Below are 21,801 nucleotides of genomic sequence, written 5' to 3' on the forward strand. Positions count from 1 at the left end.
AAGCCACAGTGACAGAGGACTTACATCTAGAACGTTTATAAAACTCCTAGAAATCAATAATGAAAAGGAAGGCAACCAAATACAATAAATGGACAGAAAGACTGAAAAGTTACTTCATAAAACATGAAATCCAAATGGCCAATAAACATGAAACAATGGTCAGTTCCATTAGTTATCAGGGAATGCAAATTAAAACCACAATGAGAGACTGTTGCCACACAGAAGAATGGCTGAAAGTAAAGATTCTGAAAATATCCAAATGTTAGTGAAGGATATAGAACAATTGGAACTCTCAAATATTGCTGGCGGGAATGCAAATTATGCAACTCTTTGGAAAACTGACACTATTGACTAAGACTGAATATATTCATATCCCATGACCCAGCAATTACTCTACTAGAAATTGTCCCAAGAAAGAAAGATAGGTAGATAATAGATAGATAGATAGTTGTCAGAATTTTCCTAGTAGCACTATTCATTACCGTCCTAAACCGGAAACTTTTTCATGTACATCAAACAGTAGAATGGATAAATATAAAATGTGGTCATATTCACATTATGAAATTCTACAGCACAATGAGAATGAATGATCTTCAACTACAAGTGAAAATATGAACAAATATTGCAAACACAGTGTTGTGTTAAAGAAGCCGGAAACAAAGAAACATGCCCTGTTATTATTTTAGTTATATAAAGTTAAAAAACAGACAAAATTGTTCTCTGGTGGTAGAAATCAGGGCTGTGGTTACCCTCGTGGGAAGTGAGCAGGATGGGAAGGGGAGAGGGAAGCTTCTAGAGTGCTGGTAACATTTTATTTTTGATCTTCATGTTATTTTGATCTTCACAGTCTGCTTAGTTTTAGTGAAAACTCTTTAAGTTGCACACACACACACATACATGTATGCATGTGTGATGTATTTCAATAAAAAATTTTACTAAAAAAAATCCTACCCACTCTTGAAGTCTCTTTTCAATTATCTCCTCATTCATAGCTCTGCTGCCATCTTCTCAGGTGTGAAGAGAGGCACAGAGCCTACTAAACTTCCTAACTCACAGAAAGGTCTGTAGATGGTAGCCCATCTTTTTCATCAGGCTGTAGAAGTGAAAACACAATGTTTAAAAAGGCTCAGGCTTTCCCACTGGACCCTATTTACATTGTCAGGGAAAGGAAGTTTTTAGAAACAGGTGTTTGTTAGCTCTAAACTTAATTGAAATCACTAAACAAATGTTTGACTTAAACATTTTTATTTTTAAATATCTTTCTTTAAGCATTTAATATATTTTATTGATTCAGTGGCCAAATGAGGCAGCGTCAGTTAACAAAGGTACCTTGTCAGAAGTGAAATATCCAACAGTGTTGTAAGATCCCTGCCCCAAGGAGATCAGCTGTAGACTCCTTGAGAGCAAGGACCATGTCTTAATGTATTTAGTAGCACCTTAACTTGCACATAGGAGCCCTTCAAAGGATGTTTGTTGAATTATCTTCATTAGTTAAGAACAAAACATTAAAACCTTTTATTTGCCCCCACCCCATTACTCCTCCTCCCCCTCTTCCCTCCATTTCCAAGCTTTCATTTGGTCAAAGAGTATATGGGAGGGTAACCCCAGGAAGACCTCACTGTGGGCAGAAGAGTTTGGTTTCATGGCTGGAACGTTCCAAAAGAGTTTTTGTTATTGTTGTTGCTGTTTTTTAAAGCATTGTATGTTTAGGGGAGCAGCTCTGTTTGAGGCTTGAGATCCCAAAGAAATGGCTTTGCCCTGGTTATGTTCCATCCCTCCTCTTGCACCTTGGACCTAAGTAGTAGGGAGAATGATTCAGGAATCCTTAGCGCTTGGATGGGTTTAGAAAGGGGTCCTTTGGCTGCACTCATGGAAGCCCAAAGAAGGCTACCAAAGTGGCTTTGTCCCCCACTTATAGCTTGGAAACTAGACCCCTGACCTCCATTCAGATACGTGGACTAACCTGTCCTCTTCTTGTTCAGCCCACAAAAGAATCAGTGTTTCTTTGAGCCAAGATGGCAGGGCACGAATGTGATATAGCAGAAAGATGGATTTTGGAGTCAAAGACACCTGGTTTTGAATCCCGTCTTTGCAAGTTACTAGTAGTTGGACTTTGTGCAAGTATTTTTTTTCTTTTTGAGTCCCAGTTTCTCAACTGCAAATGGAAAAAAATAACACTTATCTCCCAAGGTTATTGGGAAAATTAAATCCTATGAGATAACATTTGAAAGCACCCTTGCCTGGTGCTTGGTGGATATTTAACTATGGTAGGAAGAAAAGAAGGCTAGGAAGAATTTGCCAGTATTTCTCCAGAGCTCTTCAAATGAGAATTTTTTTTAGAGGGATGACATGAGCTGTGTGACCTTGGGTAAGTCCTCTTTCCTCTCTGAGCTTCGATTTCCCCTCAAAAGGGATTTCTGACCCCAAGAGAGAGAGACTCCTAGAATTTGACGTTAAATGTCAAGAGTGTGTCACTTTCTGTAACAGAATAAAGATTTATCACCTTGTTTTTAAGATGCCATTAATTCTAAGATGCAGATTGCCTTGAGAGGGACCCATCGATTGTAAGACATGTTCTAATTTCAGAATCATTAAAACGTGAACAACTGTATGTCTTGCAATCAAAGAAAAAAAATAATAATACTGGCTCCCACTTATTAAGAATCTTCTAGGTCTCAGGCACTATGCAAGGTGCTTTGCTAAGTCTATTAATTGTTATAATAACCCAGTGAGGCAGATGTTATCCTTCCCACTTCATGGATTAGGAAACTGAAGTTGGAGAGGTCAAGGCATTTTCCCAAGGCCACACAGTTTGGAAGTGGGACTTGGTAGGCAGATCTTAATTTCCAAATGCTTTCCCCCTACTGTAGCTTGTTCTCCAGACCAAGGAGTCAAAGAGATCAGCTCTCTACCAAGAAATGGTTTGTGGATGTGACTTCGACTATGTCTTCAATCTCTGCAAGGAAGAGCATAGGTATCACAAACAGAAGGGTAATCTAATCAGTCTCCAAACACTGGCCAATGGAGGTAAGGACTGTATCTTAACAGAATAGTCAGGGTTGCTTGCAGTCCAAATACAGGGGAGCCAAGAATGAGACTGGGTCAGGGTTTAACCCAGCCCTGTGGAGTGGAGGAGCCCTGGCCAGTCACCAGGTTTGTTCCAGGCCTGTGGACATTGCAACAAGGTCACTGCCATTATTCCTCAAGATCACCCTACTCCTTCCACCCTGACTCTATACTAATTAAGTAGAGACCTTTTGAGAAGAATTCAGCTTTTCCAGTGACCTTCCTTAAAGAGGGAAGAATGTGCTGATCAATAAGCTAGTTAGCGGTCATCTGGTACTGGAACAAGTTATAAATTAACAAGTTGGTTTTCTGGTTAGTTGGTCCAGGTTAGCACCCCTGTGCCTGATTACAGGATGGAATACTTTGCTCTTCAAAGCTCACTGACTCTGAGATGGCCCCGCTGGCACATCCTGTCATGAGACTCTCAGAGAAGGATGCCCTGTCCCTGATTTTTGAACAGAAGACTCCTGGCCTTTATGTCTGTCTGTCTATCAAACCCACATTAGTGGATTCCCAACACAGCTCTACCTTGCCAGGTGACAAAAGAAAATTCTGTGGCTTTTTGGTAGGGTGGCCGCAGGGATATGAGCATAGTTGGGTGGGGCAGGGCAGGAAGGGGTTGGGGGTTGTAAGAAGCATCAGATATTGCGTAACAGATGCCTCTGTCGATGTGAAACTGCCAGAGGAGAAGCATGCTTCTTGGTCTTGACTCTGGAGAGGGTCCTTGGGACAGTGGCTGAGGTGGTGCCAGGGTGGGGATCACCGATCTTCCACGTGAACGTCGACAGGGCCGAAGGTCACCGTTGCAGGGTGTTGGCTGCTGTTACTGTTTGGGCCCAGGCCAGCAGGGGAGGCTGGCTTGTGGCCCTTGGGTTCCAGCTCCCGTTTGGTTCTCATTTTCCTGTAATGAGATACATATGCCATGGTGGAGCCTTTCCCCCAGAGGAATGGGCTCTGTGACTACAGTTCTGGTGAAGAGATTAACGTAGATCGTCATTAAATTACATTGCTTAATTGTCAGCCACAGAATTTTGCAACTGGAAGTGACCTTAGATATCAGCTAGTCTGACCACTTCAATTTTTTTTGCATTTAACCTGGATTAGGTAGTTAATTTTATTTTTTCCCCTTAATGAGTAAAGTGTGAGATAGGTGGTTATCTTAAAGACAAAAAGAAGATACTACAATTTCTGTTCAAAGTTGTAGTGTGAGTTAAATTTTGAATCCCCATTACACCTGCTAAGTTTATTGCTAGAAATATTTAAGAACTTTTACATAGTTGAAAAGAGAATGTACTTAAAACATATATCCTATTTTCATTTCATATACCATAAATTGAATAACTATCAATAAGCATTAATTCTCACATGACATTCTAACATGATATTTCATCTTGTTGACATGTCATAATTCTTTAAAATTTCAAATCTCAGAAAAGTTGCAAGAATAATACCATGAACACCAGAATATCTCTTGCCTAGATTCACCAATTGTTGACATGTTGCCATATTTGCTTTTTTCTCTCCCTTTCTCTCCCCATTTATCAACACACATACACATACACAAACACAATACACATATTTTAAAACTTGTGAGTCATTTATGAGTTAGTTGCAATCTTCACGCCACTTCACCTCTAAGTTCTCCTAATAACAAGGTCATACTCTGATATAACCATAATGCAAATATCACACTTTGCAATCCTTCCATTTTAAAGATGACAAGATCAAGGCACAGAGGTCCAGTGACTTGCCTGTCTTGACAGAGCAAAGACTGAGCTCAGGTCTCCAACCCCCAGCCTAGGCATCAGCGTGAGCAGGGTGGGATGAGTGAGGTCTCTACCCAAACTACACCCTCAAAAAGGGGCTTAGAGCTCCGGCAATGACTGAGGAGGAATGAAGGGCAGGTGTTGGGGTTTGGAGCCCCTTCTAGGTTTGGGATAGACCCATATTGTAATACCCTAAAGATTTTTAAGAGCAACTTTTATTATTATTATTATTATTATTACTATTATTATTACATGTCATGGTGGCAACATTGACTTTGAAACCACATGAACTGGGTTGGAATCCCAACTCTGCCAGCTAGGGCTTAGTAACCTTGGGTATGCTACTTAATATTTTTGTGCCTCAGTTTCCACAGCTATAGAATTGGGGATACCCGTAGTACCCATCTTGTGGGGTTGTTGTGAGGATTAAATGAGTTAACACATGTAAAGAGCTTAGAACCATACCTGCACATGTTAAGAGGTAAATCAGTATATGTTAGCTGCCTTTATTCATAGTATTAATACTACTATAAAATCAATGCATGATTACTACTCAAAAATAAGGAAACACCCCACCCTCCAAAAGAACAAACTCACAATCTCACCATGCAGACATACTAGTTGTTCACACTTTGCTGTGTACCCTTCGAAGCTTCCTTGGGTATGTGTGTGTGTAACCCACGTGTACAATCATAATGTTTGGTAAACTTGGACAATATTGTAAACAGCTTCCTCATCAATAATTATACTTCTCCATAAATATATTAAATATATACATTAAATACATATATGTTTAATGGCTGGCTCTCAGGTCTTCTATGATGTGGTTTTAAGTGAGATTTTTTATTTTGATTTCTTCCCTGAAAAGAATAACCTAGCAAAGTTGTGACTGAAAGGTGATAACACATAAAACATAATGAATTTATTTTTCATGTGAAAATTACATTATTTTCTTTTCCCTTATTTTGTCCTAAAAAGTGAAGTCAGGGACTATGTGCCTTCAAGTATTTGTCACCTCAAATATGCATGTGTACCCCTCAGTATAATCTAGCAGAGGGCTCCCCAAGAAAAGAGGACTGAAACATTCCCATATTATCTGTAAATCACATACACGTGTTTACTACAGTGCTCAAGGCCATTATTATTATTGTTATTATTATTATATTTTAAAAACATTTCTGCAAGTTCACAAATATTTGGTCACTCTACAGTTCCTCCAGCAGAGCAGACATCCAAAAAGGACCCACAGAAGGTCAGAGCATTGGATGGTGGACTCACGGCCACTGCTGGACCCACAACAGGCGTCCACCCCACAAATGCAAGTTCCCATTCACTCTGACTTCGCTGAGGGACCAGACCATTCCACTGCCCAGGGCATCCGTACCTGTTGTACATCTTCAGCAGGATCAGAACCACAGAGAAGATGATGATGACCACCACCACAATGGCAGCAACGATGGCTCCAGAACCTGCGGAGAGGAGAGGAGAGGAGATGGGAAGGTGTGCACTGAAATGCAGAAAAGCATCCGGAGGGGCTGAGAGGGGACAGCTACTTTGGCACCAGACAGCCCCTACTGGGTCCAGGGAAGGAGGAGAGAAGGATGTGTTCTGGAAAGCTGACTGCTGACCTCAGCTGTGTCCTGGCATATCATCTGCCAGGATTCTGCCTTACGCCAAGTCCGGTTCCCAACGATAGGTATCGGCTCCAGTACAGCTTCAACTTTCTTTTGTGAAACTGACAAACAAAACACCTCTCCTATTTTTGGCAATTTTTGGTAAAAACGTAATATGTGATTTTTGTAAATAATTTTGAAAATATAAATACAATCCAAAACAAAGGAGGGGTGGAGGGAGATAAAAACCTCATTGCCCCAGAACCATTATCTTCTAGACATATGTACATTCACCTCTGTGTTCATGTATATGTATATATGCCTATTAAATATCTATCCATTTATCCTTGTTGAAAAGTTTATTAACTATTTCTGAAAACCCATCTTAAGGAAATATCCTTAAATATGGAAAATTATTCACCCTATAAAAATGGAAATATATTCCATATATTATTTGGTAACAACATCATGATCATCTTTTCATGTAATGACACATTTTTTCATGATTTTTAATGGCTGCATAGTATTCCATTGTTTGGGTGTACCATAATCTGTTTCCCAATTTCCTATGGGGGATATGTATGTCATTTTCAATTTTTTTGCTAGTAAAAACAAGACTAGGGTGAATGTCATTGTAGCTTAATATCTCAGATTCTAATTTTAATACCAATTCCAAGTCCCAATGTCAAACTAATTTTAAGATGAAGACCAAGATCCTTGTCAGAATCAATACTGAAAATATCAATAACCATAAAATGTCCATAATTTAGACCTATCTTAAGTAAACACTTCAAAATACAGAAAAAAAGCTGTATGATGAAGATGTTTATCACATTATTCATATTGTAAATATGGGAATGGTTGAATAAGGCATGACACACATTCCCATGAAGTATACAACAATTTAAATGATGATTATGAAGACAATGGTAACACGGGGAACACGTGGGATGATATAAAGTGTAGAAAACAGCATGTGTTATATACACACCCATAACACATGCACATACTATGTAGCAACCATTAAAATATGTGCATGCAAACATAATACTGAGTAAAAGCAGCCAGATGCAAAAGTGCACATATGATATAATTCCATTTGTATAAAGTTCAAAACCAGATAGAACTAATCCGTGATGGTAGAAATCTGAACAGAGGTTACCTTTGGGTGGGTGGGGGTGGTGACTGGAAGGGGCCCCAGGACCTGTAAGGGTGGTGGTTTGCATATTGAGTGGAGGGGCTGGTTACACAGGTGAGTCAACCTTGTGAAAATTCATCCAGCCGTGCACTTATGAGTTGGGCACTTTATTGAATATATGTAATACTTTCATAAAAAGTTTATTTTTAAAAACTCTATGTATAAATATTCATAGGAAGAAAGACTGGAGGGAAAAAAAGAAGGGGGCAGGAAATTCATTAGGTAGTAACTTGGATTCTTCCTTCCTGGGGAGTCCAGTGATGCTGCTTTAGTTCAGGGCTTCTCAACCTCAGCTGCTGTGGTGGACCATTCTGTGCACCATGAGATGTTTAAAAGCATCTCCAGCCTCTCCCACTACATGCCAGTAGCAACTCCCTCACCTCCCAGTTGTGACAAACAAAAATGTCTCCAGACATTGGCAAATATTCCCCCGAGGTACGGTTGCCAGATAAAATACAGGACACCCAGTTAAATTAGAATTTGCAATAAACAATGGATAAATTTTTAGTATAAATATGCCCCAAGTATTGCATGGTACATACTCATCCTAAAAAATTATTCATTGTTTATCTGAAATTGAAATTTATCTGCGAATCCTATATTTTTATTTGTTCACTCTGGGAACCTTATCTTGGAGGGCAAAATGGCCTCAGTTGAGAACCACTGCTCTGGTTAAATGAAAACAGAATCACTGCCCTGTTGCTGCCAGTGACTGTGTCTACCCTGCATTTCCCCTCTGAGCTGTTTTGAGACTGACCTCAGCAGGTCTGTCGGCCTCCCAAACCAGCAAGGAGCAGGACAACCCACCCGTCTGGGTCTCCGTGGAGGAGACATATCCTGCCTGCATCACAGCCTGCCAGCCCTCCTGGTGGTGGGGCCCCAGAGGACACCCAAGGGAGCGGCCTGGAGACCCGGTGCAGGTGGACAGCTTTCCAGCTGAGTGGAGCTGTTTATCAGGAGAACCCCGTAGATGTCAGGAAGCTTGTTCCATAGACAGAGGTGGGTACGTAGCCAACTGAAATGGATAAAATGGAGTTGAAATGCCCCCCAACTTCCCCTTATACAATCCACTGGTTTTCCAAAGAGTTGTCAAATTTTAACTTCTGGTGACCTCTTGTTCCTGGCAAATGTCTCCTCAGGACTAACTCTTCCCACTGATATCCACTGACTTCCTCATAAGCTGATGAGATGTTTTTGCCTTGCAAAAAGTTTCAAAGTACTTACATTTTAAGGTGATCCATTTAGGGATATCTTACAAGAGATTCAAATTCCCATTGCCCTCTAGTCTCCAAGACACTCTAATAAAAATAATATTAATAGTAGTAATCAGACTCATGGTTATCATCATCCTATTAATAGTCAGTAGGTGCTTAATATGCACCTGAGGCTGTTCTAAGGTCTTTCGTGGAGTATCTTTTTTAGTCCTCACTTCTACCTTATGAGGGAGCTTCAGTCAATGTTCCCATCTTACAGACGAGGAAACAAAGGCACAGAGCTGTGCAGTAATGTGCCCAGGGTCATACAATTGGCAAGTGGCAGAGCTGGGACTCAGACCCAGACAGTCTGTCTCCAGAGCCCACGCTCTTGACCTCTACACCAGGAGTGGACTGTGCCATTTGTCCTGCCCGGGAGCCAACGGTGACACTCAGGGACGGTCATCCCTCCCTGGCTCCAAGCTAAGTTGACCTTACTCTGATACAGAAAGTCTTCTCCCCCGGTGGTCACGTTCAACGAGAAGGGGGTATCCCCCAGTGGGGTGGCTGTGGTCATCTTGATCCTGCTGAGAGGAAAGAAGAAATTTTGTTTAAATCCAGAGTAAGCCTTATTATCCGTGTATGATGATGCCTTTCGGATCTTCATCTGGATGACTTGGAAAATATTCAAACATGCTGTTCTCTTAGCAGACGGTAAATACAATTACTGTGGTAATTGAAAATAATGTCCAACGTTTGTAAAGAAGCTCAGTGTTCAAAGCAGTTTTACTTCATTAACAGTATTTATTAAACTCCTAAATATGTTTCACAGAGAATGTCTGAACTGATCTTCTAGAAACCTTGTGTGGCAGCCCTTTTACTGATAAAACTGAAGCCCAAAAGGCTACGTGGGGCTCCCAAGTATAATTAGTAGAACGTAACCCAGCATGTCTACCTCTCAGTCTAGTGGTCCTTTCACCACCCTGCGGTGATGCCTGAAATGGTGTTCCTGCTTTCCAAAGCTTTCCAATCTAAGGGGGAAAAATAAGCAGATGGAAAATTTAACTATGATCATTAAGTAATCAGTGTCATGAGCCACTGGGTTGTGAAGAAAGATTTCACAGAGGAGATAAATGTCAGTGGGCCTTGAAGGATGGGCATGGTTGGGGTGGGCCAATGGGAGAGGAGAGCAAACAAAGGTCAGGTTGAGCTCTCATGGGGAAGAGAGTTAAAGTGTGTTAAGCATCTACCATGCACCAGGATCTGTCCCAAGTGCTTTCACTCACTCTCTTATCTCATTTGATTCTCTCAATAGCTGAAAAGTAGGGAGCATCCATATTTTGCTGTTGAGCAAACTGAGGCTGAGAAGTGGCTCAGTGATTTGCCCAAGGTCACACAGCTAGGAAGAGATGGAGCTGGGGCCCAAACATAAGTCTCTGACTGCACAGTGCATCTTCTTTCCTTAAGCACCAGGAATCAAAATTCACAGTCCTGTAATCCTACACTTAAGGAGTGAGCAAGGAGGTATGCAGTTAATACGATAATGTGAAACCAGAAAGAAGTATTGAGATCCTCCACCTAGAATTATGTTTTAGGCACAATGATATAAAAAAGGGGAGCAAGAAATGGGAAACAAAACCAGGTTTTGCACCACTATTTTAGAGTAACACTTAATACAGCTGATGATGATCTGGAGGCCCATGAAGGATCTGCATCAAGAGAAGCATTATGTAGGCCTGTTTGTAATCCTAAGAAGCCATAATCCACCTTCTGGAAAAGAGTTATTTTGCACATTTAAAAAATATTCGTTTGTAAATTTATTTCCTTTTGAAAAGTAAGACATTTTTTAAATTATGAAGCCTGTAATAGAACTTCATGTACCTATCCTATATTTAACAAATGTTTACAGTCATATTTATTTTTTTGAAAAGTTTCACACATAGCTGAAGTCCCTATTCCCTATTCCAAACCCCATTTCCTCCCTGTCCCAAAATAACTACTACTTTGATGTTAGTATATATTCTTCTCCTGAAAGTTTTAAACGTTTGCTACGTATGTCTATATCCATAAACATTGTATATACTGTGTTTCTACATATTCATCAAACAAATATTAATTGAGCATCTACTAAGTGACCTACACTGTGCCAGATGCTGGGAATATACTAGTGAAATGAGAGCCTCCTCCTTGCCTTCAGAAGCTTACGTTCTAGGGGAGATAGGCTATAGGCTTGTCACATCAGTCCTGGGCTCAAAATCAGTCAGCCACTCCCGCTGCTCACACTTACCTGGCTGTGAAAGCCCTTGACTTGCTGTTTCAACCCCCCAGTTTTGAGGCTTGTGGCTACCCACACCTGTCTCTGCCAAGCTGCTGTCACGGGGGACCAAGCCCCCCTCATTCCATCTTCCCCCGACATTCCTGGTCTTTGCTGACACTGGGCTGATGACCCCAGGCTTTGGCCTCCCCAGACCCCAACACTGGGAATCTCCTAAGAGTCCCCACTGTGGGCTGCAGCTCCCCCACCCTCCCAGCTTCTGAAGGAAACAGGTCGATACCCCACTGGTGCCATCTATTGGAACAGGGTCATCTGCATCCAGACTGAGGGCTCTGGTGGCTGTGGTCTGCCCCTGTGGTCCTTGCAGCCTCAGAGTGGTCCTCTGTGTCTTGACCTTATTGATCCATAAGGTGAGCTCTGCCTTCACCTTCTCTGCCCTCCTGTAAGCCTGGGGCCCTGCCTGGAAGCTGCCCTTGCCTGTCCCCTCCTCCCAGAGGCCCAGTCCTCAGGCCTCCCCTGACTCAGGGGATCTCAAAGAAGGGCAGGTCCCTGGGCCACCCACATGGCTCTGCCTGACCTCCCCACAGCCCCCAACTTTTCTTCCTGCCTCTCAACCATCTTCACCAGGCCCAGGTCTACCAGGCTCCACTACTGCCACCCAGCAAAATGAACACACCCCTCAAGACTCAGCCTGGTCGCCCCTCTCCAAAGGAGGTGCCCACCCCAACAGAATTAATAATTCTGCTCTCTGCGTTCCCAGAGCAGGGCTCTGCAGACAGGCCCGACCACAGCCATCATCTCAGGGGCTCGTCTGGCAGTTAACCTCCCACCTACATTGTCAGCTCCTGGGGGGCAGTAAGTATTTGCAGTTCTTTTTCATAGCCCTTGGCCTCCCCTCAGCGCACAGTCTGGCTCTTCTGTGTGGAAAGTGTTTTCAAGTGCTCAGCAAACAGTTGCTCTTAGTATTATAGTGGCTATGAGTAAAGATTTGCTGAATTAAATTAGAGACAGTTGGACATGGAGCAAAAAACAAGGAGAAATTCTTTCTATAAAAGTAAACTGGAAAAAAATTTTAAAAAAAAGTAAGTCAGGCAAATGGAACTTGGAAGGAAGGTCCTCTCCAACACCCTGTCGCCATCTCTGCCCCCAAGGAGAGACACCCCCCCATCCCTGCACATAAAGAGTTTTGGTGTGCATTTCCTTAAACCCTCCGCTTCTATCCCAACCAATATCAAACTGACAAGACTTGCTGGTGATTTTTTCTTACATTTCCTTTTGAAAACAGAAAGGAGACTGGTGATCAAGGATCATTTAGTGAGAGAGACATGCAGTGCAATCATGGATTGGGCACATCCACCATTAAACCAAAGTGCACAAACAATGACAGAAGCGTCCATCTGAGTGCCTGTCAAGTGCCGAGACCTTGTGCCAAACATTTTTTTTTTTTAAATCCATGACCTCATTTAATTAGCAAAGTATAAGATGGGGTTTACGCTCCCCTCATGTCAAATGAGGAACCTGAGACTTGGGGATATAAAGTCAAGTCTCCATGGTCACAGAGCTGGGCAGCTGCAGAGCTGGTGTTCGAACCCAGGCCTTGCAGAGTTCAAAGCTTGTTTCCTTCCCACTGCACCACCCTGCCCTTTGCACAGGTGCATGAGCAGCACTACAGGAACACACACATGCGTGTACACACACATACACACCCACACACAGCCTCCAGGACACAGGCTCCTCCACAGTCCTGTAGGGATGACCTCTGGGTGCCAAGTACCAGGGGCAGACACCCTTTTGAATGGGCCCAGTTTCTCTTCTTTTGGGGGGATGGTGAATAATCTCAGAGCACACCTCGCCTCATCTCAGGACTGAGGGCTCCCAATTACATCTCTGTTCCTGCCACATCTGCGAGGGTGGGAGGGAGAGTGATGGAGCAATGATGGCCAAGGATGTGGGTGTTTTCATGTGTAGGGTCCCCAGCCACTCTTGCTAACCCAGTGAGATCCAGCAAGGGAATTTCAGTATCAAATGTGTCCATGGCTGGGGCCCGTGGCCATAGAAAACGGGGGAGAGTGTAGGAGGGTGAAGCCAGTTTTCACTGGCAGAGGTAAATTTATATAAAAATATTATATATTATATATATAACTTATATAATAATAAACCATATGCCAGGCACAGGACTCAGTGCTTTATGTGCCAGGTCTCATTTAATTTTCACAAGATGCAATCACTGTGTCCATTCTATACACGAACAAATTGAAGCTCAGAGAGAAGAAGCCGACCGAAGCTCACAAGGAAAATAAGCAGCCCGGCTAGGATATAAGCTGCAGCCTGTCTGATTTCATAGTCCCTTCTCTCTAAATCCTCGCCAGGTACAAATGGCCCAGCACCAGGGCTCTAGTCAGTGTGGGGCTTTTAGGAGGACACCCACCCAGGGTGGAAAGCCGCAGGCAGAGCCAGAGCCCTGACTCCTATCTGACTGGTCCCTGCCCTTGACCATGCCCTGATCCTCTGTCCTCCACTGAGCTTTAATCACATTGACAGAATCTGCAAGGAGCTTGGGTTGTTTACAAATGGCCCAGGGTGGAAGGAAGTGGTTAGGACAGGTGGCGAAGGGGCAAGGAGGTCAGGACCATTTATTCTCTGACCCACCCTTCCCTGATTCTTCTTAGTCAAGTGAAAGAGCCATGGCTGGAAGACATCCGTTGCCAGACCCCACCTGTCTCCCCCACTGCTCTGCACCAGCAGTACCCTCCTTCCCTCTTTTTCCTTTTTATTTTTATTGTGGTAATATACACACAATATAACATTTATCATTTCAACCACTTTCAAATATACTATTCAGTGGACCCTCCTTCCCTGTTGCCTGGCCTCGAAGTTCCTCCATGGATAAGACGACCAAGACACAACTACCCCCAGCAGACCTGTTTGCAAATGACCAACCATAACTCAGAGGGGGTAATCTGTGAAAATCCTCCACCAAAACACTGGAACACTGCTTTCTCTCCATCCCCTGAGAGAAAGGAGATTCAGCATGACTTGATCTCTTCCACAGACAAGAAACTCACTACTCTCGAGCAGGCTCTTGAGTTATCAACATGCTTTAAAGGTCAGGAAATTAATCTTTGTGCTGGAGCCAACATTCTTCTTCCCTGTAGTTTTCACCCGTTGGTCCTAGTTCTCTCTCCACAAAGGTAAATCTGTTATCTCTTCTGCATGATGGTGTGTCAGAGGTAAACACACTTCTGTGTATGAAACAAACTCAACATCCATGGATGGAAAGAATCAAGGTAGCTAGAACATCGATTTTACTTCCCGCCCATAGGTGGCGATAGCAGTCGGAGGTAGCACGTCCCTTTGACTCACAACAAATGGCTGGCAGATGTCCTGTTGAACTCAACCTATTTCTAAGTACAGGAGCTTTCTGCCCTTGAAAACAGCAATTGTTTGTTCCCTGGGGATTTTCTTCTCCAGGCTAAATATTCTCAGTACCTTCAAACATTCCTTGGGGTGACGGTGCCCCTCAGGGGTCCCTCATTCCTGTGTCAGTGTCTCCCTTAAATATGACACCTGAAACCAGACCCAGGACTCCAGAGGGGGCCTGAGATGTCTGGAATAACATTTTTTCTTGATACTAATCAGATCAGAGTCTGACCTTTACCTCTTCCTAGCTGTGTGACCGTGGTCAGCTTCCTTCTCCTCTTTGAGCCTTAGTTTTCTGATCTGTTAAGTAGGATCTATAATAGTCACAAGTCCATAGGGTTGCTGTGAGAATTAAATGAGACACAGCATGTAATATATTCATCACAGAGACTGTGCACAAAATCTATCTATACTGCACTTGGGTTAATGTAAACACAAGAAAAGGGGCCTTGGGAACCCATTCTTAGAGCTCAAAGAGGATGACACACACAATTGTTTCTTTAGAATCTTTTCTTGAATCAGTGTTTATTGGGGGTCATCCCCCCAAAGGCCTAGCCCAGCAATGATCTCAGAGAGATGCCTGAATTCTATGGAAAAAGCAGATGTCTGAGGATGTGGAAGTCTGGGTTCTAGGCCCACCACATATTAAGTCTTATTAACCTCCATGTAAAATTATGGCTTGAACACCCTCCATTTCTGTGATTTTTTGTGGTCCTCCTAATTATAAGGAAAGGTCCCTCAAGGAGATTCCAACCCAAGACCCACAAATATTGTAAGCTCCATGTACTGAGAGCTTATAGAGAAATCCCAGATGAAAGTTGTCACAAGGCAGATTTTGCCTAGCGCCAAAAGGGTGGCACAGGCAGTGCCAGGAGTTGGCGGGAGGAATAGACCTGTGGGTGTTGTAACTGAGACTGACTGAGAGCTGGAATGTGACCTGTGGCTTCCAATTTGCCCCAGTCTTTGGGCCCCACGCCAAGGGCCCAGCTCCCAAGAGTTCCCAGACTATATCTCAGCTCTCACGTACATCTCCAGGTGTCCCACTGTCCCCAGGAGGTAAAAAAGGCACAAGGTTAAGTTTATGCTTCTTGGTGAATGTAACAGAAGAACATAATTCCTCCCCGATATTCTAGTCAGGAAGGGACGGAGCGAACATCAAGAAGCATGATGTGCCAGGCACTGGGCTTTCACATATGTTTTCTCATTTAAACAATATAGCAAGGCAGGTCTTTTCACCCTTACTTTGCTAATAGGAAACAGAGGCTCAGAGAAGTGAAGTCACTTGTCCAACTCTTTCAGCAAGTGAGTGGCTGAATTCATGTCTGCTTCCTCCTGAAATGCCACGCAACTGGCAGTAAAGGAATCAAAAGGTGTAAACTCACAAGGTCAAAGGGAACAGGAGGGAAGACAGCCAAGTCTGAGAGAGGTCAAGACAGGTTTGAAAGCTGAAAAGCCTGAGGGCTGAGTGTGACTTAGTGGACTTGGAAAAGGCTAAAGCCTAAACCTGTGGTGTGGGAAACCAATAAATGCTGATTGCACTGAAGAAGTCTGACTCAGGAATGGGTGAAAACAGATGTCACCAAAAGACGCGGTGCCGGGTGGGGCTGAAAAGAGGGAGACGAAAGTTTGTAAAAGTAGCAGTTCATCTCCACCCCTCTCTGTCCTGTCCCCGAAACCTCATGGCCACAGACCTCCTCCCCCTCTGCAGACTGTGGTAAATTCACTCTCTGGAGAGAACGAGACCTCTCAGGAGGAACTAGACCTGCACCAGCCAATGTGATAGCCACATGTGGTCTTTTACATTTAAATGAAAATTAATTTAAAGACAATTTAAAATTCAGTACTTAGTCACATTAACCAAATGCCAAGGGTTCAGTCTCCCAGAGTGGCTTGCCATTCCTGCATTGGACAGCATAGATAGAGAACATTTCCATCACTGCAGAAAGTTCTCTTGGACAGTGCTGATCTAGACCTCTGTCATCCAAAGTGTGTGGCCCATGGATCAGCAGTACTGGCAGCTCCAGGGACTTTGTTAGAAATGCAGAATCTTGGGTTGCCTCAGACCTGCTGAGGGAGAATATGCATTTGAGCAAGAGTTTCAGGCGTTTACATGTGCATTTGACTTGGAGAAGCACAGCTCTACGGGGGTTGAGGGGAAGTCTGAGTCCTGCCTTCTGGGGCTCCCCCAGTTCCCTTAACCGGGGCTTCCAGAACACTGAGAGTCAGGATTAGTTGCCAGGAAGGAAACTAGAAGACTAAGTGCTGGGGAAACTGACCAGCCAAAGAGCACAAAAATACAGATACTGATTGACATCGGAGAATCCTCCAATGAAATGTCCGGGTTCCTGGCTAATCAACCTATGGGGAACTATTAGTCACCAAGCCCCGCCCCTGAACCAGAAGCTTCCTGGGGACTTTTTCATGTCTTACTCTTAAATAGGAACAGACAGCCAAAGATCAACAGGCATTGGGAGAAAAAAAGCCTCAAACATGATGAACAGACAGCAGACAAATTAACAGATGGAGGCATTTAAAGCAAACGGAGACATGCAATACAAAAAGCAGAAAAAACCTTCAAAAGATAAAACCATAACATCCTCAGGGACATAAGAGAAGATATTGTATCTACAAAACAATAACTGGATGCTTTAAGAAAGGGATAGTCTGAGAATAAGAAATTTAAAATATGGCATTAAAAATATGACAGAAGAAATTTAAAAATTTAATAGAAACGTTGGAAGATAGTTGAGAAAATGTCTCATCAAGTAGAACAAAAAGAGAGAAATACAGAAAGTAGGTGAAAACAGATTAATCCAGGAGGCCTAACATCCTAATAATAAGAATTTCAGAAATGATTACACAGAGAAAATTGATGGGAAGAAATTATCAAGCAAAGAATACCTAAAAATTTCCTAGACATGAAAGATAGGAATATTCAGAATGAGAGGAATCTCTGAGTCCCCTACATACTGAATAAGAAAGACCCACAGCAGGGAACATCAAAATGAAATTTCAGAACATGAGGCATAAAAAGAAGATCCCACACACTTCCAGATTTTTTTTAAAAAGTCATATACAAAGGACCAGCAGTCAGACGAAATCTGAATGGCATTGGATTTGACAGTGGCAACACTGGAAGCTCTGAGACCACTTTTCAAAACTCTGAGGGAAAATAATTTCCAGCCCAGAAGTACACAGCAAGCCAAACTAAATATCAAGTGTAAGGAAGGAGTAACTACATTTTCAGGTGTGCAAGGCTTCAAAAAAATCCACCCGCCCCATGCACCTTATCCCGGGAAGCTCCTGGAGGAAGTGCCTCGCTGAAGCTGGAGAATGATCGGAGCAAGAGGAGTCTAAGGGATCTGGGGACCAGGGGCTCCAGCAGGAAGGGAACCAGGCAGCTCCAGCAGGAAGGGAGCCAGGCGGTGCTCAGGGGTGCGCTGCAGCAGCCTGGGGGCAACCAGCCCGACTGGGAGCAGGAGGGAGGGTGCGGGGCTGGGGTGAGGCGGGGGTGGAGGGGGTCCCACCCAGAGATAAAAATGAAACCCAAGGATCTCCTGATGTGTTTGTCCAGACTGAAAGGAAATTCACTTTTCTGTTGCAGAGTTTAGGGGATGCATTTATAATAGAAAACTAAGCTCCCCCCAAAAGCCTAGGGAACAAAACTCCTCCCTTCCACTCCAATCAGTGAAATTTCTTTTACCCCCACACCCCAGGTTGTGACACTAGAAGGCAACTCCTTGGACTCTCAGGATTTTGAGGAACCCAGGCTGAAACGTACTGTCTCTGCTTTAGAAATGGAGGAACTGAGAGCCAGAGATGCACCACATCATACAGACAGAGATAGGTTTCATTCGGTATATTTTTGTGAGTTCCCTTCTGATTCATCCAAACCAAACCAATAATGGCAATAGCAGGAACCAAACTGAACCAAACCTAAAGCCTAAAGGCTGGTGAGTGAGGTGTGAGATTCCTCCAGGCCCTTGCATTTCCATCTTAGCTTTGCTTTCAATGAACCTGCCCTAAGTTTCTAAAAAGCACAAATGGAGGTTTCTGAGCTATTTCTAATCCTCACCTATTAAAATCAAGAATTTGTAGATCGAACTTTGTAATTAAGTTTTGTATAGTATAGACAATGCAACTGTAAAGACTGGGGAAAAAACTGGGGGTGTGTGTGGAGGAAAAAAAACAAACCCCAAATGGGCACAAACAATCTCCTTGAAACCAGGTGGGCTGACCCCCCAGTGCTCTTGGGTAGCTACCTGTTTTTTGGTTTTTTTTTTTTTAAATAATTCAATTTTATTGAGATACATTCACATACCATACAGTCATACAAAGCATACAATCAGTTGTTCACAGTACCACCATATAGTTGTGTATCCATCACCAAAATTAATTTTTGAACATTTTCATTACCACACACACAAAAGTAATAATAAAAATTAAAGTGAAAAAGAAAAATTAAAGTAAAAAAGATCACTGGGTGCTTTTTTTTTTTTTGCCCCCGTTTTTCTACTCATCAATCCATACACTGGACAAAGGGGAGTGTGATCCACATGGCTTTCCCAATCACATTGTCACCCCTCATAAGCTACATTGTTATACAATCATCTTCAAGATCAAAGGGTTCTGGGTTGTAGTTTGATAGTTTCAGGTATTTAGTGCTAGCTGTTCCAATTCATTGGAACCTAAAAAGGGTTATCTATATTATGCCTAAGAGTGCCCACCAGAGTGACCTCTCGGCTCCTTTTGGAATCTTTCAGCCACTGAAATTTATTTCATTTCATTTCACATCCCTCTTTGGGTCAAGAAGATGAGCCAAGGCCAATGCCCGTCTGCAAACTCCAAATATTTGTGGCATTTATCTCTAACCGGGCCCTTCCAGAGCTCTAGCTTTTGATTCTCTGCCTCTCCTTCACCTTTTCCAAGGGCTTAGCTAAACTCAAAGTGTTTGTCATTAATGAGTTAAGGACATAAACTCTCTCTGCATTTTCATATGCAATTCTAGGAAATCCAGGGCTCTGTAATCTTAACATGTGACATTCTGTCTTTGAGCCTCAATACCTGGTCCATATGGAGCTTGCACCATACCTGTTTAACAGGTCACCCACCAAAACCCTGGCAGAGGCCTGATGTGGGGGAAAGAACCTGGGCTGGAAGTTAGGAGTGCCCAGTTCGAGCCTTACCTCTCTGTTCCTCGCTTGCTGTGTGACCTTGGGCAAGTCTCTTGCAGTTTGCCCTCCTGCAAAATGAACAGCTGGGCCTAGTGACCTCCAGGACCTGCTTCTTCCAGCTCTGGCATTCGGGGTTTCCAGCTTGTGACTCTCCCAGCCTCCTGGTTTGGTTCAGGACAAGGCCTCTTGCCTTTCCCCAGGCTTGCTTCCCTCCCACACCCTCCATTCCAGAAGGAACACCACTCCCCTTTCCTGCCCAAGCAGGGGCCTGGCAGGCACCGGACTGCAGAGAGGACAGGAGGTAGGGGAACAATCCCGGCCGTTCAAGCCGCCTGCGGTGAGCACTGGCCTGTGGCCAGTCACAATAGGCCCTGAGACACAGAGGGGTGTTTGTCTGGGGGACCCACAGTTTCCTTTAAACCTTCCCCCTGGCTTTGGCCCGCTGCCCCTCTTTTCCCCCCGCCCTGTCAAGGGGCAGCGCCAGCCCCTAGCTTTGTTGGAAGGTGGGAGGTGGGTGCCGCCCAGATCTGAGCAGCCGCTTGCTGGGCTGGAAACCAGACAAAACAAGGGCAGGTGGGAAGAAAGGCAAGGAAGCCATAGGTGTGGGCGGCCATGGTGTGGGTGGCGGGTGGAGACAGGGCAGGAGTGGGGCCTCGTGTCCTCGCTCACTTCCAGACATACCTCTGTGAACTAAAACGTGAGCTCTTCTTTTAGAAGCAGAAAGAATCACCGAGACTCTAGTCTCAGCAGGGCCATAGAAAAGGAAGAAGGAACTTTACCTGCAAGCCTGAATTCCCACACTGGAGTCCAAACTCCACTGCAGCTGGATGACGAAGGACTAAGCATGCCACACTGTGCTTCGCTCTTCTTTTCTGTGGAAAGGGGATTCAAGTCAACCAAGTGTCGATGGAGGGCGTCCTGGGCCTCGTGTGGATTCAGAGACAGACTTGAGGTGGTCCATTGCCACTACTCACCTCAAGGGGAGTGAGTTAGGCTGTGAGGACTAAATTAAATAAAGTGAGGAACTTGTGAGTAACCCATGAGGTGTATGACCTCAGATGGACCTGGGTTCAAATCCCAGTTCTGCCACCTCTAACTTCACGGTTGTGGGACAACTTATTTACCCTCTGTGAGCTCAGTTTCCTCATTGGAGGAAAAACTGTGTGTGGGTCAACAGGGTTGTAAAGAGTGAGTAAGAACTGATATGAAGTACCCTGGCCGGTCAATGCGTTTGTACGTGTGAAGAATTGGCTAGGCCTGTGGTTTGACTTTTGTGGGCCCCTCCCACAAGAATTAATCTTGTACGCCCTAAATAATTCATTTTTTTTAAGTGAGGAAAAAAGTGGAAACATTTTCTTCTACCCTAAAAGTTATTTTTTTTTCCTTCTGATTTTAAAATAAATCAAAACATTTTTGTGGGCTGCCGGGCCCTCTTCGGCCCTGGTATTGGTTCAGGGGTCCTCTCAGCACTGACCCACCCCGGTCGCCATCCCCACCCCTGCTGGGCCTCGGCAGCACCATCTCTGAAGAATCCACCGTGGAGCTCGGAGCCCTGGGAGACCGAGGCCTTGTACCCCACAGTGCTGGGTGCAGGGGCCGTGGTTTTTGCCAGACCTTCTAGTTGCAACGTGACTTGGGCTCTGCCCTCGAGACTGACGGGGCCCGGGAGAACCCCAGGTGTGGAGGCTGGGAGATACCAGTTCTGCCCTATAACAGGGGTCGGTGTGTGGCCTGGGTCTCATCCTGGGGGAGCTGGTGGGAGACGGGCAAACCGTGGTCACTCACTGTGCAAGCCCTGTGCTTGGGACTTTACAACTGCAGCCTTGCTGAATTCTCACCACATCCCAGTTTCTTCTTTACACCCGAGGAAACTGCAGCTTGGAGAGGCTGAAGAGCTCATCTGTCCAAAGTCAGAAAGCTACCAGGGGCAGGGTTGGGGCCCAGCTTTCTGCTTCCAAGCCAGGTGCCTCCGAGCACCCCACCCACCCCTCCTTGAAGAGTTGGAGGGAATACGGAAGAGCCTCGGAGGATGCGCAGGAACATGGAAGGCAGGTGTGAGTCAGGGTTCCCGGGAAATACAAAGATGAGCAGGACAG

General features: G+C 44.1%; 1 protein-coding gene and 1 long non-coding RNA gene across 4 annotated transcripts in view; one reads left to right on the forward strand and one right to left on the reverse strand.

Annotated features, from left to right (window-relative positions):
- LOC119527771 overlaps positions 1–6,721 on the forward strand; it is a 34,488-nt gene extending 27,767 nt beyond the window's left edge. The window contains exons 2-3 of the long non-coding RNA XR_005215467.1: positions 2,871–3,027; positions 6,044–6,721. This is a non-coding gene — a long non-coding RNA (uncharacterized LOC119527771). The remainder of the gene's footprint in view (positions 1–2,870; positions 3,028–6,043) is intronic.
- On the reverse strand, positions 1,229–21,130 carry LOC119527770 (non-compact myelin associated protein). Of its 3 annotated transcripts, none has more exons than XM_037828160.1 (3): positions 9,335–16,223; positions 6,217–6,301; positions 1,229–3,967 (listed from the first exon to the last, which is right to left on the reverse strand). In XM_037828160.1, exons 1-3 carry the CDS (start codon positions 9,501–9,503, stop codon positions 3,826–3,828), a joined length of 396 nt encoding a protein of 131 aa, XP_037684088.1. In that variant the 5' UTR covers positions 9,504–16,223; the 3' UTR covers positions 1,229–3,825. The 3 variants fall into 3 exon arrangements, with proteins under 3 accessions (XP_037684088.1, XP_037684089.1, XP_037684090.1); XM_037828161.1 differs by lacking the exon at positions 1,229–3,967 and adding an exon at positions 20,485–21,130 and having other exon boundaries at positions 5,942–6,301; positions 9,335–9,420; XM_037828162.1 differs by lacking the exon at positions 1,229–3,967 and adding an exon at positions 20,485–21,130 and having other exon boundaries at positions 5,942–6,301; positions 9,335–9,423.
- Positions 21,131–21,801: the final 671 nt, after the last annotated feature.

This window comes from Choloepus didactylus, chromosome 2 (genome assembly GCF_015220235.1).
Source record: "Choloepus didactylus isolate mChoDid1 chromosome 2, mChoDid1.pri, whole genome shotgun sequence".
In the NCBI taxonomy this organism is placed as follows: domain Eukaryota; kingdom Metazoa; phylum Chordata; class Mammalia; order Pilosa; family Megalonychidae; genus Choloepus; species Choloepus didactylus.

Bases quoted from the DNA above. Each gene is read 5' to 3' on its own strand.
- LOC119527770 (XM_037828160.1), bottom strand. From the start codon at position 9,503: ATGAAGATCCGAAAGGCATCATCATACACGGATAATAAGGCTTACTCT. The intron at 6,302-9,334 runs GTAAGGTCAACT...TCCTCTCCGCAG, and splicing joins AGAAGACTTTCTGTATCAGA to GTTCTGGAGCCATCGTTGCT. The intron at 3,968-6,216 runs GTACGGATGCCC...ATCTCATTACAG, and splicing joins CTGCTGAAGATGTACAACAG to GAAAATGAGAACCAAACGGG.